Source organism: Cucumis sativus, chromosome 4 (assembly GCF_000004075.3).
Source record: "Cucumis sativus cultivar 9930 chromosome 4, Cucumber_9930_V3, whole genome shotgun sequence".
Classification (NCBI taxonomy): domain Eukaryota; kingdom Viridiplantae; phylum Streptophyta; class Magnoliopsida; order Cucurbitales; family Cucurbitaceae; genus Cucumis; species Cucumis sativus.
Genome location: NC_026658.2, coordinates 5,228,641 through 5,250,684, shown reverse-complemented (window position 1 = coordinate 5,250,684; position 22,044 = coordinate 5,228,641). Strand labels below are relative to the sequence as shown.

At 31.9% G+C, this 22,044-nt stretch overlaps 2 protein-coding genes across 4 annotated transcripts; both read right to left on the bottom strand.

The window, feature by feature from the left end:
* Positions 1-404: 404 nt before the first annotated feature.
* Positions 405-8,369, bottom strand: LOC101216675. The gene is made up of 9 exons (XM_004147708.3): positions 7,035-8,369; positions 6,200-6,329; positions 4,786-5,273; positions 3,945-4,025; positions 3,712-3,822; positions 2,040-2,153; positions 1,857-1,940; positions 1,373-1,444; positions 405-1,285 (listed from the first exon to the last, which is right to left on the bottom strand). Exons 1-9 carry the CDS (start codon positions 7,353-7,355, stop codon positions 1,013-1,015), a joined length of 1,674 nt encoding a protein of 557 aa, XP_004147756.1. The 5' UTR covers positions 7,356-8,369; the 3' UTR covers positions 405-1,012.
* A 2,528-nt stretch (positions 8,370-10,897) lies between these two features.
* Positions 10,898-14,932, bottom strand: LOC101216433 (cold-responsive protein kinase 1). Of its 3 annotated transcripts, XM_031884037.1 has the most exons (8): positions 14,689-14,932; positions 14,386-14,438; positions 13,483-13,634; positions 13,211-13,326; positions 12,875-13,085; positions 12,466-12,703; positions 11,865-12,015; positions 10,898-11,481 (listed from the first exon to the last, which is right to left on the bottom strand). In XM_031884037.1, the coding sequence occupies exons 3-8, from the start codon at positions 13,550-13,552 to the stop codon at positions 11,074-11,076; spliced, it is 1,194 nt and encodes a 397-aa protein (XP_031739897.1). In that variant the 5' UTR covers positions 13,553-13,634; positions 14,386-14,438; positions 14,689-14,932; the 3' UTR covers positions 10,898-11,073. The 3 variants fall into 3 exon arrangements, with proteins under 3 accessions (XP_031739897.1, XP_004147755.1, XP_031739898.1); XM_004147707.3 differs by lacking the exon at positions 14,386-14,438 and having other exon boundaries at positions 14,689-14,931; XM_031884038.1 differs by lacking the exons at positions 14,386-14,438; positions 14,689-14,932 and adding an exon at positions 14,323-14,339.
* Positions 14,933-22,044: the final 7,112 nt, after the last annotated feature.

The window sequence follows — 22,044 nt, the reverse complement described above, 5'->3', positions numbered from 1 at the left end:
AATTCTAAAACTTTGTCCACCCAAGTACAACTCAACTTGAACTCATATTTCACATTCTTTCTTTGTACCTAATAGGAATAGGAAGATTCATAATATATAGATCTCTTAATCACTAATACATTCCTAGGTCACATCAGACTAGAACTCTCGAACAAAGAAAAGATAAACAAAAATATCCAAAATCCTCAACTTTAAGCTACAAAACCTCCAACTGATAAAAAAGAATGCCAAGTAAAATGTACTTAAATGCCTTCAGACAAACCATTTACCTAAGCTTTTACTTGCATCATCTAAACCAACTCATCATAACTTTTCTTGTGTTTTGAAAATGAAGATAAATCTACAAAGAGAGGAGGAAAAAAAACAGTAACATAAAGAAAGAGCAATCTCACAGAAAAAGAATGTGAATGGAGAAAACGGTGGGAATCAGGTTGTTAACACATTAATCAAAAAAGAGAATTCTGCTGCTAATGCTGAATGTTGAAATTTATCTACGTACCTAACATAAGAAGCCATGCCTTGAAGGCAAACAATAATATAAATAAGAAAACTAAAAAAAGAGAGAAGATATGTACATGAGATTGGGAAGTGTACAAGTTAAATCTTCTAGAAGATTGGGATTTAGCTTGAATTTTGAAGGGGGTGAAGAAACTGAAGCAACAGCAGCAGATATATTTTCAATTAACATAGAGGACAAGATTTGGAGGTACTTGGAATTGAGGCCAAAAAGTTACAAGGGATCTCATGCTTTAGGTATCTAAGAGGATGTGTGAGAATCTAAGCAACAAAGGCTATTTGCCTAAGCTTTGGATTAAACCTGCCACCAGACCCAGTGAATCCTATATTATTGTCGACGTTATGTCTTCCTCGTGATTTCAATAAGTCTAGGCATTCTTCCAACTGGTTGAGTAAATCGTTTCTCATTCGTACCTTGTGAATGAGAAGGTGGCACGTGCACATTTCTCCTTGGGAATAAGCAAGCAAAACTGCTGAGACCCAGGTCTTTGCTGCTCTAGCATGATGTTCTTCGCCATTGTTTGCTCCCTATCTTCTGGCCCAGCTTGAATGGACTCCAGCTCTTTCTCCGTTTCGAGGTTTCGCAAAAAAGACCAGAGGCTAAAGCCTGCTGAAGCCACAGCTCAAATTCTTCCTCGTCTTCATCCATCATTTCAGCATCCAATTCCCAAGGAAATCTACTCGACTTGGATCGTTGTGTGGTTTTCCCTAAACCGACCATGTTTACATGAAAGCTTGGGCGATGAGTATTGGGCCTGCAAGCCATTCCCTGCTCCAAAGTCCAGTTTAGAACTTAAATCCTTGAAGATCAGAGCATGAACCCAAGCTATTAAATTACAGACTATCAACCACTTACTTGACAAATCGCCCATTCGGACACATCAAAGATTTTGCTCTCGGCACAAACAAAAGCACGTGGAATATCCATCTACAAAGAAAAGGTAACGTTTAAAAGAGTAAATCAACTTTTTAGATGGACAACAGTAAAATATGGATATCAAACATATCTCTATATAAGACAAGATGAGAATAAATAATATAATGGAACCCCATGTTGTCTCCTAGATCTAACGTCGGATAAAGTCAATACAGGGCAATAAGGTTGGGACTTGGGACATTATTTCATGGACATTTTACTATCAAGAAAAATAGAAAGGAAAAGAAAAGGAAAGAAAAACATAATATTGTTGGTAGAGAACTTGAAAGAGGCTAGAGAGATCTAATAAAGGATCACAATCATTAGATACTCCCCTTCATGGTTGATTGAAAACAATGGATAGAAAAAGTAAAGGGAACAAGCAAGAAAAAATACTTGAGCTTGAGTATGTGAAGGAACTTACTTTCTGAGGTTTATCAAAGACTAGAGAACCTTTATATTCGACCCATCCGTCTCCATCCTTAGCTTGATGATATTGACAACAATCCTGACATCAAAGCGTGTACCGAACAAACTTATTCTCAAAATTAAAATTCACACAAAGAGAGATTCAAACAGAGAGTACATATAAAGCTTAGAGAATAACCTGACACCATCTTGCCTTCGTCTTATTCCTATTTGTGCAGACCCATATGTGTGAATGACCGCATTTACTGCACTGTATGCGTCTTGACTCCTCAGAGCAATAATCGGAATTCATCTGCTCACAGAGTAGATTAAAAGTTGCTTATACACTAGCAACTTGAGAAATGCTCAGACAAGAAGAAACAAGCCTCAGAAGCCACACTTGTCCCCGACAAATTAATTCACTTCAAGTAGTCACAAGAATCTAACAGTGAAAGCATGCATAATTAAGGATTAGGTACAAGCTTCTTCTGTAAGAGGCGACTTGCATTGCCACTTAAATTCTTTGGGCCAGTATCTCAAATGGAGGTTATGAAACTAATTCTTAAAAAGGTATCAAAATCTAGACTGGTTCCTCTCCCTACGTCTATCTTCAAAAATAATTTTCAAGCCATTAATTCACAATCAATAATTTAAAAAGAATCACACAAATCTACAGAAGAAACAACAATGGATTCCACCATATAGGAAACAAAAGGACAGTAGTCTGAGGCTCCAATTTGGAATGGGTTGAGCGGTTATAATAGCTCACTCAAACACTTGGGGAAGGCTTTAAGAAAATGGGAGTAAGGGGCTACTTTAACTCAGTGGCTAAGGTAGTATTTTCATCTCAATGGTTAAAATAACCATTTCTCTCTCTCTCCCATGTTTCTAATGACTCCACCAACTCAGACAACTAACTTCTGCAAAAACCACCAATAACGACAAATTTCAGCAGCAACCAGCCCCAGTTATTTGCAATGATAACGACTTCTAACGGTCAACTCTGACAATCACCTCCAGCAACCACCTATACTTGGTCGATGACCGGTGCATGGTATTAGTCTTCTTTTATTGTAATTTGGCATTCTAGAAACATTGAGTGTAGAGCAAACCAAACAAAATTGTGTAAATGGACTTAGAGCATTGGTTGCTTTTGTGCACTTTCAACCCCAAAATGACCAAATGAACGGAGAAGAACGTAACTTAAAATCTAATGCATTTTTAAAGATTGGCAGAACAAATATTTTTATTTCTGTTTACAAAATATGATATTTAGATACCAAACTTAAGAACTCCAGGTTAAAAAATTCAGCAACCTAAACACATAAATTGTAAACTCGAACTAGAATAATTTACCCCCCAAACATAAACTTCTTGAATCTAGGTTCAAATAGCATGCATCGCAAATACAAACTTCCTAAACTCAGATTATCACAAATACAAACTATCTAAACTCAGATAAAATAGCCTACACCCCAAAGACAAACTATTCTAACTCCACAAAACTATTATATAATTCCACATATTACAATAACCACAAACTACAGCAACTCTACGCCCAAACAACTCCGAAGAGTCTATGTAAGCAAATGCTTCAAATCTTACAATGCCATCTAGACGTAACTTGAAAGTATATTGAACCGAAGAATAAGATTGACTAATGCCTAGAAGATGCTTCATTCTCTCTCTCCCTCCTACAGAGTCTAGTCAGAAAGAAATTGCCATCTTTATTAGTATAATTGTATTAGCTTCCTTTCTAATTACCATAAATATCATCTGAGTTAGAAACAAATGAACATTTATCATGAATGAAACACACATAAATTAAACTATAAAATGTCAGCATCAATCGTACAAAGATTATGCACAACCTGTTGTGAAGTCCCATAGGACTGGGACCTCTGGCAGACACTTTTAGTCTTCGATTCCTCCTTTCTCAATTGCTCATCATAGTCTCTTTTCTTCACAGAGTCAGAAAGAACCTAATTTTCCATGCAAACATGAGTAAGAGATGATAATGGCCATAGAGTTGAAAGCCACTCACAACTCTCGCGGCAGATATGATTGAAGAAACAGAAAGCTAAGACAAAAAAGTTAACATTACCTCATATGCACATTGAAGCTTCTTAAATGACTCACTCGCCAATGGACTTCCCATATTTTTATCAGGATGCACAAGCACGGCCTAAAAGAAAAGACAAACATTAGTACAATTTTTCCTCAAGAGATTCTAGGAGTGACTAATACTAGAATGTTGGCATCAAGAGCAAATGGAAAGGAATTTCATTAGCCTCTGACATCATTTTACTTTTCCCATATAATATTCTCAGCTATGTAGCCGGGACTGAGACCATGGGAGTACAATAATTTTTCCAGGCAAATTTATCTAACTTCTTTGATATTGTTTCACCCAAACAGTGATCAATTTCAAAACATACCCTAAATATGTTCTTTAAAAAAAAAGCAGTATACCAATGTACCAAAACTGATTAAGAGTTATATAAATATGTTAATATGATACAAAAAATGAAGTGTAGCATCTTTTCATATGAAATAGCATAGACATGAGTCACATGACATAAAATCACGAATAGATCACTATATATTTAAATATTAAGTTAGAAAATCAACATGTTACTACATCTGACATATGTCTCAATATAGATAAGAATTCTGTTACAATTATAGGTCAATTTCCACTAGATAGTGATGGTTTTAAGAATTTTCCTGAGGAACATGCCTAACAGGAAAAATATCTAAGGAATATAGTAACGTTTCATTCACATACTGCAAGTCAGTTCCCCTTCAAGATATATTTTTATAATTCACAAGAAAAATGTGTTTGAGAGTGATCCCAATGACTAAATTACATAATTAGACCCCCATTATTTTTCAAATGTGAAAAAGGGAAATTGTGTTCCAAAATAATGAGCACACCACGTCACCTTTTTTCTGTATTCCTTTTTTAAAACTATGACATCAATCTTCTTGTGACGTGTAAATCCCAGCGCTTCATAATGGTCCCCACTATCCAAAATCCTTTTCATCTCATCAACTGAATCAGTCTGATCTTTGGTCACCTTGCTACAAGAAGCCTCTTTTTGGTTATCAACAACAGATGTCACAACAGTTGGGCTGGCTGACTTGCATGGATGAACCTTCTCCGACTCACTGGTAGGAATAGAGTATTCACACTCTCCTGAGAATTCATCTCCCGAAACTGTTTCAGATTGTTTCTGCTCTTCAAAATGTGAGCTCTCACTCGCCTTATCACACCATTGGAGCAAATAATTTAATGCATCATTGGATAGAAATGCAAGATTTATTGAGAGAAAGACACCCGGCCATCCAACACGAACTTTGACACAATATATAGCATATACAGTTGCCATCAAGACCACCAACCGTGCATGATTAAGAGAGAATAAATAACCTGCAAATAAGAAAGGATAACCAAAAACCCAAATCAACTGACAGAATTTCAAGATTCAAATAGCAATTTGATTGAAGTGGAGTATAGATTCATCAAGAAAATTTACCCTTAAGGGAAACGGATACTAAAGTGGGCATAAGGGTGAATAGTGGTGTGCAGAAGTATAAAAAGTTCATATAGATCTCTTATTGCAACCACCATGAGCAGTGTGCAGTAAAATTGGAAAGTATTGGAAACATCTATCTTTCTCTACATGTCATTTCTAAATTTAAAATATTTATTTTAGAGATAATATGCCCATAAACATTTTCCTTCCCAGTACTATAGACATTTTATTAGTACATGTAACTCCATACAAACGGAGAAATTAGTTGATACTTTTGTAACACCCTCGTGACAATTCACAGATAAGATATCAGTCTTGGAAGATGCAGAGACAACATTTGTATGCAAAATAGCACTTTTTCAGTCAATATAACATCTAATATGGTGAAACGTTGCCATAATTCACCTTCCCCCAATAGCTTCAATAGACTTATTTATGAAATATATGTGGTTGTTTTTTCCTTTTTACCCCGTTGACTACAGAAAAAATAATTGCATTGTGGAAAGCCATACACAGATTGGAACATTGAACCTTCAATCACAAAAAATAGAAGTAAACTATGGCTATTGGCTACTATGAAGACACGCAAACCACAACCATGGAAAAGATCTAGTAGTCAACTCTGTAACACAGTATTAACTATTAAGATATGTGTCTGTGTAGGAAACCGAGAATGAGAAATGTGAAAAGTAACACATATCATAGGGAGGGAAAAGAAATGGAGTCTCAACCCTATCAACAAGGGCAGACCCTAATCTAAATGAATATGAGACTAAACTGGTAATTACAAAGAGCCCAATTTATGGAAAGAAGTTTGTACCTCCAACTATAAACAACGTCCCTGTAATCCAAAAGTTAGCATACATCCACAAGACTAGAATAGCAAAGAGCCCCACAATAAAAAGTCCAGGAGTGTAACCCAGATATTGAACAGCAACTCCTGCAGCTCCCTGAAACAGTGGACTAAGCTATAAGTATAATGAAATGGAATTTCATTTTATTGACGTAATCACTACTAAACTAAAATAGAAGGAACCTTGTAAAGCAACTTAACAAATAATTTTATCAAAGTAACTTAGAAAATATATCGATTATTGCCAACTTCCATGACATTGTAAAGCTACTGGGATTGTAATTCAAAGAACGGGACTAGATGCTAGAGAAGGAAACAGGAGAGAATTCCCTGAGTCAAAGATCCACTTTAACAAATGGCTACCAATACCAAAGTGTTTCAGCTATTAACAGAACAATAAACCCCAAGGTACCTTTACAGTGATGTTTTCAACAAACTTACATCATGAAAATAAAATCTAAACCATTCATAGTCACCCTAACTCAACCACGAGTAGCAAAACAATGGCACCACCAAGGATTATATGGAAAAGTAAGGTAGTTGAATACTAGTATGAACCTTTGTGGATAGAATGTTAAACATCTCTAGCTTCTCAATTGTCAAATTTATAACAGTGAAGATCCAGTGTAAAGTTTTAGCCAGACGTCAATCGTTTGACCAACTGTTGATCTCATTCGATTGAACCGTTTGGAACTTAACTTCTTAAATCTCGTTATCATTTCAAGCAACATCCAGATCCTAATTCTGAAATAACCCAAAATAACAGAAAGAACTTTTTATCAGGTATCAGAGAGGAATATACCATACTAAGAAGAACGTAAACCAGGCAGGACATGGAGGTTAAACTAAGAAAGCAACTCCACATTATAAGAAGCAATGCAGCAGAGCCTAATCCAATAAGCGATCTGAAGCCTTTTATAATGCAGTCCCACCATTGAAGCACTACTAAACGTAGTAAACTCCCCATCCAGGCACAGCCTCGGCACACTGTTGGCCAATGTCTCTCAATAAACATCCCAACTTTGTCTCTGAAACTAAAAAACGCAGTTCGAGCACGCGAGTAAGTGTGTTTCTGCGACTGAAACCATTTCCATCCTTGCTTGAAAAGACCTATATCCTCCATGGCAGCTAAAAACCAAAGCCAAACCCTTTATTGAAATACCCTAGAAGAGAAGCTGCTGCTATTGCTATAGATAGCAATCAATGCTACCAAAAAACACAGTCTCCCTTGAGAATTTGGATGTAAAATCTAAAATGCACCCCATGGAAAATGAATCTAAAACCTTGATCTTTCCTTTAGACTATCACAAAAAAGGAAGCCCATGAGCCACCAATTCACGGGTTTCTAGCTGCAAGAAGATCAGGAAACTTCTTTACGCACAACCACACATTAAAGTAAGTAGGGAAACCCTTTGTAAATAGTGGAATGAGTTAAATTCGATCACGATAAGGGGTAGTCAGTTTGTTCAACGCAAATTGCTTCACATGTAAGTTTCCACGAAGAAAAAAAAAAGACAAAAAAGAAGAACCAGCAGGAACACTTTTCTAAGAAAAAGAGGAACAATCAAAAGATCCCACATACTACCATCCTTGAAAATCAACAGCAACCCAAGAAGAGTACCCAAAAAAGGAATATCTCAGTTTCTTCTTTAGGCACAAGAATCAAGGAGAAGAAACACATGTCGGATAAGAAATCAAAAATCAAAACAATGGGGGAAACAAGAATGAACAGAGAAAACAGCACATTGAGAATCAGAAGAAGAAATAGAAGAGCCCAACACAAGAAGAAGTTGAATGGAGCCCCAAGAGACAAAAAGGTGTCATTCAAATCCTTCAATCAAAGCTTTAAATGAAGGAATCAAAATGAAACTAATCTGGGTAGTGAAGGAGAGAAAAGATGAAATGAAACCCTAACTCTCTTTTTTCTCTCTTTTTTTCTCTTAGAAGCATAACATTGCATAACTCGTGAAAAGAGAAAGTGCCCACATGAAAAGTTTGAAAAAGTAGAGAGCTTGGAGCAGAGTTTTGGTCTTAAATGGATGAGAGAGAGAGAGAGAGAGTAAAAATGGTGAGAGAGAAAATTGGGATGGACGGAGCTGGGGCAGCCGGAAGAGAAAGGGAGGGGAGGAGAGGAGAGCTTGCTTTTACATTAATGATTCTGTGGGATCCACTTCAATTTTCTTCCTCAAGTTTTCTCTCCAAAATTAATCATCTTAACATTCTTATTAATTCTTCATCATTTTGTTTGAACCTTTTAAAACACAAATTGACTCACATTCAAATTCTTTATTGTTAAATTATTGTACACTATAAAATCTTCATTGCAAGTTATGGCAAAATAAAGAATGTGTACTCTATTGTCATGACATGGGAGAGAACTCTTCCAAACAAAACTAATATACCACTTTCACTCTCTCTTTCTATTCCTTGTGTTTTTCTAAATACACCGTTTATTTTTATCGAATTAAATAGATAACAAAATATTACTGTTTATCTATCTTCCATCAGGATATACACATATGCTATTTTATCTTAATCTCTATATTTGTAAATATTTTTTTTATTATATTATGCTTTAAGCATATATTATTTAGCTAATAAGCACGATGATATAAATTTTATCAAATCATACATGTTATGTTTGTTAAAAAGTTTGCTATCATTATAGTATTGACTTAATTGTCTCTTTTTAGAAAAGGAACATTTTTTATTTGGAGTAAGTGTGGTTGGAATAATTTGTTTTTGAATTTGTAGACTTGTTGTTTTGATAAGTTTATTATTGGTTTTTCTTTTCTTTTTAAAAATAAAAAGGTAAATATTTCATTAAATATATTCCTTTTCTCCATTTTTTAATTTGAAATAAAGATTAAAGAATTTGGTCTATCAAATCCCACCTTTCTTCCCTATACAAATGTATACATACTGTAATTTCAAGCTTTTTAAACTTACTATTAAGTTTCCATGGTTTGATTATTGTTAGTAAGACCAATAATTTGTAAACTTTTTTATATTGAATTTGTGAACTTTGTTGAAAACTTTATAAATCTTGTATTACTTTTTATGTTTCAAATCTTAGTTCTGATTTAATTGTTTGATATAATATCAACTATTTTTCATATACCAAGTTTATAAAATAATGTGTGTATTTGTTTTATTTTATGTTAAATGTTTTTCATTTTTAAATCTTAGATCTAATATATTCCATGGTCAATTATTTCTTTCTTTTTTTAATTAATTGGCAAATTTAAATTTTATGTGTAATCCATGCATATTTAAATATGATGTTTTTTATAATATGTATGAAGGAAAAGGCTAAAACATTTGACATTTTGGTCAATGATATATGACCCATTAAACCTATTGAGTTTTGATACATTTATTTTATTGATTTACATTTTTATAGTACAATAAATATGAGGTTGGCTTTTCAAAAGAAAGCGAGGTATGCATACTTGAATGTTCAAACTTATAGTCAATAGTACATAGCAATTATCACTAATGACATGGTTACGTCGTATTTGCCTTTATTTTATTGTTCAATATATATCATAAGCTAAGATCAAACACATTTGGTTGGCTCTGTTTATCCATCGTGTCCTATAGATCTGCTACAATGCTTGGGTTCTACTAAAGACAACTGGAATCCAACCCACCTTGTCCATAAATTTTCAATTAGTTTGAAGCAATATATACATAGACACACACATATTCAACTATTATATAATTTGTTCATCACATGCTGAAACATTAGAAGTTATTGCAAAGTTTGGATCTTATCCATTTGTTTTCTCAATTTTAAATGGTGGTATGACATTGGAAAAAGGTGAATGAAATGTATAAATTATCGAAACAACTAGGTGTAACGAGACAAGTTAACATTACCATTGATATTGTATATGTAAGTGTATATGCCTATAATCAATGACATTGTATAAAAATGTATATATACTTAAATCGTCAATTTATCCAAAAGCTTAAGTTGATAGATGAAGTCAATTTTAATATAATATTTAACACCAATATCAAACGAGGGAGGAGATAACGTTGTAAGGATTTGAACACATGATCTTCCCCGTGACGGGCTTATTTCACTTGTGAAGTTCGGCCCTTTTATTTGTTAAGTTTTTTATTATTATTATTTACAATTTTACGTGAGGGTACACAGTAAGTAGAAAAATAGAAAAATAAAAATTTCGTGCAGTTTATTTCCTCATCTATTTGGGGATCGATCTATGGTCAGTATATTATTGGTACGAGTGTCTTCATTCTTCATTCTAAATGATGGAGATTTTGTGTCTTCATTCTTCATTCTAAATGATGGAGATTTTGTTTAAAGCTAATTTTAGTGGATAATTGCCTACCACGTACCACATATTGTGAGATATTGCTAAAATAGTAATCAATTCCAATTTCCCTTAAGGATTACAATGGAGATTTTGACTTATCTATGTGAGTGGTTTTTTACTCCCAACGTTGAAGGAGAGTTTTTCATGTTAAATTAATTGTGTCAATACTTTGATTATTATTGTTATTATTGTTGATTAGCATTTTAACCTAGATCCAAGTTAAAAGGTGTTTATCCCAACACATTTTGATATCATTTTAATCATGGATGTACCAAAAAGTTTAAAATGATCTTCGTATTAGCATGTTTGCTATGAAAAAAGAAAAAAGAATGCGGAAGCCAAGGTAAACAAGGAAACACATGTAGATTTATACAATATATTACAAAGCCTTCCAATAACTCTTCCAGCCAAAAGAAAAAACATATCAAACAATGTAACACTCTTTCCCAAAACTCTACTACGCAAGAGAATAAATTAAATTGGGTTTAGTCACTTTCACAGTGCAGATGAGAAAGTATTCCTGTCGTATTGTGCAGTGAAGGTTCCTGTTGTAACAGTTGAGGCTTCAGATGACATTGTTGAATTTCCAAGGATGTTTGATCCTGAGGACAGACTATCAGAAGACACCCCCTCTCTGTTCCCTTTATTTTCCTCTGGATTCCTTACTTTTAGATCCATGAAGTCTGAAATCAGCCCCGGTTTCGATATCTTTCTGTCTTCGACACTCATCTCACCGGTTAGCATCTTTACCACAGTCGACATGGATGGACGGAGTTTTGGACTGTCTTGCGTGCAAAGTAGGCCAATCTTTAGATATTTACAGGCCATCTCAGCATCGAAGTCCCCATTTAAGGACGTATCAACTAGGAGAACGAGCTCTCCTTGTTCATAAAGATTCCATGTCTGCAGCATTCAAACATAGATTCAACACATTAGTACACAGCAGGCAATGAAATTAAATCTGTCTGTTTTATAACAAATGATCGGTGATCAAAAGATTTGCTCAAGTGATTTCCAAGATCTAAATAGAAACAAAATTAGCAGCTGAATCAATACAGATAGAGTTGAATTTAAAAGGCAAAGATATTGAATGGAAGTATCATTGGATATACTAGCCTACTTCACGTCTCTACAATTTTCAAGTCTTTGTTCATTTTGGCGAACAACCTTTTTCGAATTTAAAAATAATAATAATATAGTTCTTAACATAATCATAGTTCACTACTTATGGGAAGAATAAAGAGAGGACAATATGAATAAAACGGATTAGAGAAACCTGGGCGTACCCTTTCAAGAAGATATTGTTCTCCAATTGGTAATTGTGTATTAGTGTTCCATCTTCCGCTGACTATTTCCACAAGCAAGACTCCAAAACTGTAAATGTCTGATTTTCTTGTCACCTGCCCTCTTATCGCGTATTCCGGAGCTAGGTAACCACTAAACAAACACAAATAGAAATTAAAAATCAAATTTCATCTACAAAGACAGACAAGCAAATGAGAGAGATAAAAAAGATAAAAGATTGTTCTCAGGTTGGGAACTGAATTCTGGCTATTGTGTTCCTGGGTCTCAAGGCTTTAGTGCTTACAAATTTAATGTTTGTACAATCATAACAAATGCAAAATATCACTGATGCTACAGCCAGATAAAACTATTTGATCAAGACAGGCAAACGTACAAATTTAACACAAAAATATACGGCTGTACGACAAACAATCATTAAAGAAACTCTGCCTATACTGTGATGTGTCAGAGCTACAATTCCACAGATGAACTACCAAGAAACCAGTCTTTCTTCAAACATCCAAAAAAGTCTTTTATCTCTATACGACACACAAGAAATTGTATGCATAATCAAAAAGTTCAATCAGAAATAAAGTGGCTTACATTGTTCCTGCCACTCGTGTACTGACGTGAGTCATGCTGGCTGGAATAAGTTTTGCAAGACCAAAATCGGAAATTTTAGGAGAGAGATCGTGATCGAGAAGAATGTTGCTCGCTTTGATATCTCTATGTATAATATGTGGCTGTACATCCTCGTGAAGGAAGGCAAGCCCACGTGCAATTCCAATGCAAATCTTAGACCTTGTTCGCCAATTAAACTGGATGCTGCTGTAACCTCGTCCTGAAAAAGAAACAATATCTTGAGCATTGAACTGCAGTTTAACAGAACAAACAAAAGCATGCCCTCCGACCCTCTATTCACAATGAAAAGGAAAGCAGATAATCCTAAAAAGAGGGACGCTCAAGAATACAACTCAAGCAAATAAATTTGAGATTAGGATTCAATTCGTACCAAGAAGAGTTTGTGCAAGGCTATTGTTCTCAAGGTAATTGTAGACAAGAATTCTATGATTATCGTCCACACAGCACCCATAAAGCTGAACCAGATTTTCATGTTCTATCTTAGAGATGACATTAATTTCTGTCAAGAATTCCCTCAATCCTTGTCTTGACTCAGCCGAAAGAACTTTTATGGCAGCAAGCTTTCCATCTTTTAGCTTTCCCTGATCATAGACAGTAGTTCTCAAGGTTATATTCATGATGAATATAGGGGATGACGTAACTTAGAAACGCTTTAAATATAAAGCAAAAACAATTATAGTTCATGTTAAAAGAGATATTCAGCTACCTTGTAGACAGAACCAAAACCACCCTCCCCTATTTTATTCGCCAAGCTGAAATCTTCGGTTGCAACTTTTAGCTCTTTGTATGTGTAAAATTTAACATTTTGCATGCTCGAAAAATCTATTGCATAGAAGAAGAATGAGAATGTTAGAATTCCTTGCAGAAAGGACTGCACAGAGTTGCACATTCAATTTACATATTTAAATTTTTAACAACAAAAGACTCTTCAAATATGCCCATTAAGACGAGGTTATGCATGTCCGGTGATTAATTTACCTTCTTCGTCGACCGAACTTCTTGTTGGGCCTTTTACCCTCTTGCTGAACAAAAAAGGGAAGCAAGTCATATCTATATGATAAAGCAGCAGCTTTTGCCTGCTCCTTCAAGGACTGTTAATAATATGACCAAACCGACTTAAATACTGAAACCTGTCGGTGAAACAAATCAGATTAGAGTCAGATACATGGATAGAACAGAATAAATGTAAAAGAATCTCAGATGTTGTTAACTTTTAGTAAGAAGATCATCTATGCAGAGACCGTCCATGGAGGCAACTATTGTATAATTATAGTCCAAAAATAGTATGATTTTCTTAGTTCATATAATCTCAAGATGGAAAATGTGTAGTTCTCCAACTTATAAATACAAGTTTATTTGAGGGGAAAAAAACATACAAAAAAATAACAAACAAGAGACAATCAACAATGCAGCAGGTTTGCATCATGACAAAAACTATACCCGATATTACTCAGTCCTCCCTTAATTCAGAAAATGTGCATATGAACGACAATTCATTATTGATTGACATTTGCAAAGATTATTTGATCAGATATAACGAAAAAACATATGTTCCTTGCCACTGCCCAACAAAAAGCAAACCACATCCCCCGTCATCATTCACCAGCAGCATCCTTTCAAGTGAAATTAGCTAGATGATTTTCTAGATCTATGGGAATTAGTGGAATTTTTAGGACTAATTGCTAACAAAAAGAAATGTAATATAAACGTTGAACCCAAATGGAAAATTGAGAATCGTAATTAAGAATCCTCATAATTGATAAGAAATGTTTATCGTAATGGTATGAAGAAAAAGCTCAATAGCCTTCAAGAAGCAACCATGAAAGACAATGGTGAGCAAAGCATCATCCAGCCAAGGTCACCTCCAGAGAAACAATTTACCTTCTGAGTTTCCTGAACCCAGAATTCACTTCCAAATTCAAGTTCATCGCCATCTAACAGAGGAAAGTCAACAAACCCAACAAAAAAAATTGATCAAGAAACGAGATCCTTTCAGAACTAGCAAATAAACGATTCAGACTACTGACCCAATTCCCAGAGTTCTTTTCAAATTTCAAGAACAACAAAAGAAAATGAAGATGGGTAAATCACCAATCAAGGCAGAGCGAAGAACACGATCATAACTTAACAAGAAGTTGAACCCAAACCAAAAGAAATCAAAAGAGACCCAGAAGCTAAACTGACCTTAGAAGGTGAGCTGTGAAATCGTAGCTATGCAGCTTTGAAAGGAAAGAAAGAAAGAAAAAAAACATAAAATGGGTAAAAGGGAGACGGGAGTTGGAGGTTCTGTGGAAATTTCTATATAGCAACTCTAGTCTAGGCAAGTGGGTTCTTCGATCAAGCTACGCGTACACCCCTTTTGAAAATTCAAACAAAGTCGCCATTGTTTGCTGCTTTAATCATGACCCTTAAACCAAATTGAAATGGCTGCCTTAATTTCTTGTACCAACAAATCGATGACGTTGGTTTATTTGTTGTGTCATTTGTGGAGCGGTTGAACAAATTTAGTATTTTTGCAGTGTGAAATGTTGGGAGTCTAGTCTTCTGCACACCCCGTTGAAAATGGAAAATAGCAAAAGGAAGAACTTTTTTTTTCTTAAGAAAATCATGCTAATGTCAAACAAACGTGATCAAATTGTCAATGCTTCATTAATTAATTGCATAAACAATATGTATTTGTTTTCAAATTTAATTCCATAAGTTTTAATAGTTAAAAATAATTTAATACTAAATGGGTGGTCTAAGGAAGGATTGAGTTACCGAAAAATAATTATGATAATCGTGTTTATGAAAAAAGTTGAATTATGATAGTATGTCTTTCGAAAAAGGGCTTTGAAATAATATTATGATAAAGATGTTTTTGAGGAAAGATTACATGAAAAAGGTTGAGGTGGTTATTTTAATATGTGTTTGGAGAAAGGGTATGAGGTGAGTATGATAAGACATGTTTGAAGAAATAGTTCCGTAGGGAGGTTACGACACTGTTATGAAAATTATTCTTTTTATTCAGTATGCAAGTTTTGTATATTTAATTTATCAAATTGTTTTATTTTTGTATAACAATTTTCAGTAATTTCTTTAAATACGACGATTATTTTCAACTTTTTTACGCAATTGTTTTGTGTTAGTGAATTATTAATTTTCTTTTAAAATTTGTATTGTAACTCTATTACACAATTTTCATATATTTAATTTACCAAATCGTTCTAGCAAATTTCAGTAATTTATTTACTTACTATGTCATTTTTTAACATTTTTAACGTCATTATTAAGTGCGAATAAATTATTAACTTTTTAAATTTATATTCTAACGGCAATACACAAATATATGATATTTAAATCAATTACTATAACATAATTTCATTAAAATTGCAAATATAGGATATTTAAATCAATTACTATAACATAATTTCATTAGAACGTCAAGTCAAATAGTGTTACGAATTTTATTTATTTATAAATCCAACACACAAATTTTGTATATTTAATTTATCAAATCGTTCTAATTTTCGTAAAACTATTTGTCCTAATTTTCAACATTTTTTAAGTAATCGTTACGTGCAAATAATTTTTTTAAATATAAATTCATATTCTAAATCCAATACACACAATTTCGTATATTTGATTTTTTTTTATTGAATTGACACTCATTAGATATTTAAGCTAATTAAAATATACAATGAGACTGAGATTGATATCAAAATTTTAATTTTACAAATATATTGATGTGAATTCTAACATAAAGTTGATCAGAGGTAATTAAATTAAAATTTTAATTGTGTAATCACAATAAATTACCTAATTGAAGAGTAAAGGAACAAATAAATATTTTAATCATGTAATTGTACCAACGAAGAGTTGAATTTTAAAATTTTGAAGAATGTAATTGTACCAAGAAATAAAAGTTTAAAAAAATTAATTGTGTAATCACAAGAGGGTATATTAGTAATTGTAAAAAATGAAATTAAGGAAAGTTGAGAAGGATTTAGGGGGTAAAACAAGGGTTATGTTAACCGTTCTCCCAAACACGGGTTGGGTTAAATAGCTCACTCCCCGATAACCCTTTTCCTCCTTCAAACACCCGAAAGGGTACATGACTTTAAATGCACACTTTCTTTCAAAAGTAAAATATATATTATAATATTAACTCCACTAAAATTTAGCTAAACTAATATCTATAGAATTCAAAAGTTTTCATGTTTAAATTTGTACCCTACAATGACCTACAAAATAAGTCAAAGTTGTTTCCATAGGATTTCAAAGTTCTTTTGAGATGATTCTTCATTTCATCCGGTTGAGTGGGTTAGTCATGTTTTGCATGTGACCGAAATGAGACTTGTTTAAACATCGTATTTTTCTTTTATCTCGTTTAGTCTTAGGGTAATGTTTTGGTATAATGTTACACAATGGCGGATCCAAAAAATTTATTGACAGGAAACTTCGAAAATCTGGAAAAAAAAAAAAAAACTACATAAGTAACACTTGAATTCTAATTGTAAGGGGGCTAACAAGCATAGTTATCACTAAACTGTATACAAATATTAAGCATTAATTGAATTTGTTTATACATATTATATAAAGACAATGAAATTGAGGGGGACTATACTAAATCCGCCGGTGGTGTGACATGGTTCATTGATAATTTTCCAACCTACACAAACATGTTAACCCTCGGTTCAAAAAGAGTGTTTTTCTATTCATTAGAATAAATACTATACCTATAAAAGTTAACCCTTATTTATGCTTCATTTTTATTTCTTTGCGATAAAATTTGAAGGGCATGATTTCAATAAATTAGATCTAACACTAGCATAAAATCTCAACTTTTTTTTTCTTTTTCATAATTACAATATCTTATTTATTGAGATCAACATTATGTAAATTTTGAAAAATATATTTATTATTATTTTATTCAAAATTGTATTTCCACGTTGTTTGATAACGTGGAAGTCTTGTTTATAAACTCATACATTCACTCATGAGTTTGGATCTTAAGGACACCAAAATTTTGAAATAAGTGAGAAAATAGACAAATATAGATATGTCATATCCACACACGTGCAAGAGGAATATAATTATATCTAATCGTTGGTTGCCTTCACACACTCACTATCCTGAGAACAATGGATTGTGATCAAACTCTTTGCACAAAGAGAACATTTCTTAACCTCTTTCTGTTTTGCAATATGATCAGGTAGCGAGAGATACCCATACATTTTGCGACAAGATAAAGTAGCTTGCGTTCAGTCTAGATATTAAGGCTACTCAACGAATCATTCATTCTAGACGATTTGCTATAACTAAAAATAAACAACACATATATATATCATGGGTTTCATTAGGCCAAAAGTATTGCAAACAGTAAGGAAACAAAAATTATAAAATTGTGCTCAACAAATTCTTCTTTCGGAAAATTATCATACACCGATCGCTCTCTTTCTCAATGAGTTTTTGTAACGATGAAATCTAACTAACAATTTCAAATGTTGTTCTCTCACAATTTGTATTTTATTTGAAGTTGTTTGTTGTAATACTTTTTTAATTAGAAAAATGAAAACTGAAATTGTACTTAATCTTTCACAAATCTTGTGTAATCATTTTGTTCATATATACGTACTACAATCTACTTAAATTTTGAGGTGTGTTAAAATAAGAGAGTAAAGGTTACTTAATTGTTAGTACGAAGTAGTTTAAACTATCTAAACTAAAATGTATGGAGCTTTCATGATTGATATAATGGGTTCAATCTCTTGGTGGATCACAATGTTGTACTAAAACAAACAAACATATACTATGTGTTTGAGATTAGAATTACTCAAATAATTTAAATAATCATTTTTATAGGTTTGGAGCTTAATAATTTGAAAATTGGTATTAGTAGCTTATTACTAACTTTTTTTTTTTTTATCTTAAAAGAAAAAACAACTCAACTAATCCTTTTATGTAAAATTTTCAAATACATGAAAATTATTATTTACGATAAAAAACGCAATAAAACTTAACTTAGATAATTCACGATAGATTTTTTTATTTAACTTTTGATATACGTTCAAAATTTGAATATAATTTTAATTATTAAAATTTGAAACTATTTACGAATTATAAACAATTATATTAAATTTTTATACAAAATTTAAGATTTTTTCTTTAAGGATACTTACAAAAATAGCAAAAAAAATCTATGATAATAAATTCATGTCACTCCATTTTATAAAATCGTAAAATTATCATAGGAGTTAATAAGTGATGAACTGTTTTTTTTAATATTTTTTTCATCCGATTCAATTTCCTCTATCTAATTTAAAAATATTAAACTCAATAGTATAAAGGGATTGTAACACGATGTTATAATAAACTAAAGCAAGTGTAGTCCAACTAGATAGGATGCTTACACTATTAATCACGCCATTAGAAGTTTGATTTTCGTACACGAAGTGTATTTGTAGATGAAGATGGGACGTTCAAAGTTCAAAATGTAATAATTGATTTGAGTGGTCAAAAAGTAGTAATTGGTAGAGCATTTAACACGTGTGAAGGTGGAGTTTGTGCACGTAGACTATTTAGAACAAATGGCTGCGGGTAGAAAGTGGAACGGAAACCGTTGAATTTCGCCGATTTCATGGATATGCCATTAAATACTAACAAAAACTGCAAACCTTTATTTAATCATAATTAAGCGACGTTTTTCTTAATAAGGAAACTTAATCGCATTCATTCACACCTACTCACCTTAGAGTTTTAATTTTTAATTAACGCATTAATAAATAAAAATATGTATCAGTGAGTTCTTAATTTTTTTTTTCTTTTTAATTACCATCTAAAAACGAAGTTTTAAATACATTAATTTCAAATATATATATATATATATATATATATATATATTTGCATATAAATGGCATAAAAACGATAGAGTTCAAGTCAAACATTAAAACTATATTTCTTAGTTCAACGTTTGAAAATGGGAATGAAATTGAATATATGCAGGAGGTTTCAAGAGTGATTTGCTAAAATCAATTTCAATAGCATAAAAATTGATTCATAAATAAGAAAATAAATGAAAAAGGTTATGGTTTATTATATAATAGATAATTTTATTTTAGAAATTATTTTAAATATATTTTCACCTAAACAATATATACGAAAACACACTTTTATTTGTAAATAATTTGTGTATTTTGATATTATGGCAATTCCTCTCATCTATATTATGTTCTCTTGTTTATATAATTGAATTGTGGTCAGATAATATATTAAAAAAAAAGTCTAAAAATTAAATAGAATTGAACGTAACAATTTAACTTTTATACTCAAATGAATCCGACAAAAGTTTAAAAGTTTTTATCTTTCAATCAACCAATTAAAGAAAAAAAACATTACTATTTACTTAAATTAACTATGAGTTTCTTTATAAATGTAACAAATACGTAAAATATATGTTATATAATAAATTATTTATTCATTCTTTTTCTAGGATTTAGAAATTTTAAAAGATTAATAAATGTAATTAAAAAATAAAAACTTTATATATATATATTGGTAAAATAGTTATATAATTTTCTAAACAAATTCATATTCAAATTCTACTCCATAAAATGATAATAATATAAAGTTGTGGCATGATGATGGTGATGCTATGCTTAGTAATATAACCGTCGTAAAATAAGAATAAGTAGAAAAAGAAAACACAAGGTTTGAGTAAGCACATTTGTGGTCTGAGAAGATGATTTAGTGTTAAAAGTTCAAATTTATATGCTTCTTCCAACTCCGCTAAAAATCAAAATGGACACACCTTTCAACTTCCTTTGTTGATATCTCAAAGTGACGACGTACTATCTTAGTCAATCCTATCTTTATATGATATAATTAAAATCATGTTTGAGTTTAAGACTATTTCAGTCTTCCTTCAACATAAATCAAACTATGGTGCCAGGGTCAAAATAAGTTTTTCATATCTCAATTTTGGAATTGATATATAAATGTAAGGGAGGTTTTTAAAAATATAACAAACGGAACAAATATTTACACTGTATAAAATAATTTTAAAAATTATTTTTTTTTTATAGACCTACCGTGTAAAATACCAAAATTACCTCAAGTCAACACGGATAAATTGTGTAGATTTTGATACACAATCTCTAGCATACTATGCCCCGAGATGGAAGAACTTTGGTTTTAATTCAGTCGATATCAGACAACCAATGCACCAATGTAACTCAAGATGAAAGGCAGAAGTGTGGATCTACGTACTTAATTTTAAACGACGATTTTTAAATTTAAACGATCGTGTAAATAGTGATACACGATCTCGAGCCTTAGTGGCATGCAGATGATTCATTATGAAAGAATCATGTCTTTATTTTTTTCGATACCATACATACATTGGTCCAAGATGTCTCATAACGAAATACTTAGGTTTTTAGTTATTCGATCTTGGACCTTAATTACACCAAAATGACTCGTGATTAATAAATCGCAAAGAATATATAAATCGAAAGAGCATATATTTATGAAAAATTGGCCCCACGTCATGAGATTTTCTTATTTGATATATGAACGATAAATATTTTAGATTTTTGTTACATTTATGTAAATTACTCTAAACATAACAATAGACTTAAAACAAGAGGGGCTTATAAAAATAGCAAAAACATTTATTATAATAGAGTCCATGTCATTACATTTTATAAATTGCAAAAATAACAAATTTAAAAAGTGATAATTGTCTAATAGTCATATGATATCACAAATTACTTTTCATATTTGCCATATTGAATGTTATAAACAGTTTTTCTCTAAATATTTTTGTGTTTTCCTGAAAAGAATATATATTTTATAAACAAATTTAGTAAATTGAGCGTAATGGAAGACATGTCCCATTAATCAAAAGTCACGTGGTTCTAAATCTAATACTAAAAGTTACTATTTGCAAAATAAATAAAATAACAATTACTAAAAAAAAGTCCAATGTTGATAGTCTGATAGGGAAGGTAACAAAGCACCAGCGAACTGAATATTACGTAGGTGGGCAACGCCGGTTCAACTGATGGCGGTAGACAAAGGTGTTGGTCAATATTAAGAAGCTAGAGATCATGGACCACGTGGATGACTGCACCCCACAAGCTCCTGCTCCTTCCAATGCCTAGACCATATATTCATTACCAACAGCCACTGACACATTTACACATTTATTAGTGTTATCTTATCCCATCTAAATTACAATATAATTAAATTTTAATTAAAATGGAGTCTTTATTTCAATTATTTTTACCAACTAATTTATATTCAAAAGTTTAATTATTTTTACCAAATAGTTTTTATTGAAAAGTTTAATAACTTTTTCTATCAAATTTCAATAATTTTCTAAAAGAAGATAATTTAATTTTTCTTTCCAAATTTGAATGATTTCATACTAGAAAAAGAAAGATAATTTGGTTTTTTTTTTCTAAATTTGAATGATTTTTTAAAGAGAATAATTTGATTTTTCATCCTAAATTTTAATGATTTTTTAAAAGAAAAACAATTTGATTCTTCCAAAATTTT

Coding starts and splice junctions, on each gene's coding strand:
- LOC101216675 (XM_004147708.3), bottom strand. CDS start 7,355: ATGGAGGATATAGGTCTTTTCAAGCAAGGATGGAAATGGTTTCAGTCG. Junction 1,445..1,856: donor TCTTTGATAAACCTCAGAAA/GTAAGTTCCTTC, acceptor TTTTCTTTGTAG/ATGGATATTCCACGTGCTTT. Junction 1,286..1,372: donor CCGAATGGGCGATTTGTCAA/GTAAGTGGTTGA, acceptor ACTTTGGAGCAG/GGAATGGCTTGCAGGCCCAA.
- LOC101216433 (XM_031884037.1), bottom strand. CDS start 13,552: ATGACTTGCTTCCCTTTTTTGTTCAGCAAGAGGGTAAAAGGCCCAACA. Junction 13,327..13,482: donor AAGTTCGGTCGACGAAGAAG/GTAAATTAATCA, acceptor TCTATGCAATAG/ATTTTTCGAGCATGCAAAAT. Junction 11,482..11,864: donor AACAATATCTTCTTGAAAGG/GTACGCCCAGGT, acceptor TGAATGCTGCAG/ACATGGAATCTTTATGAACA.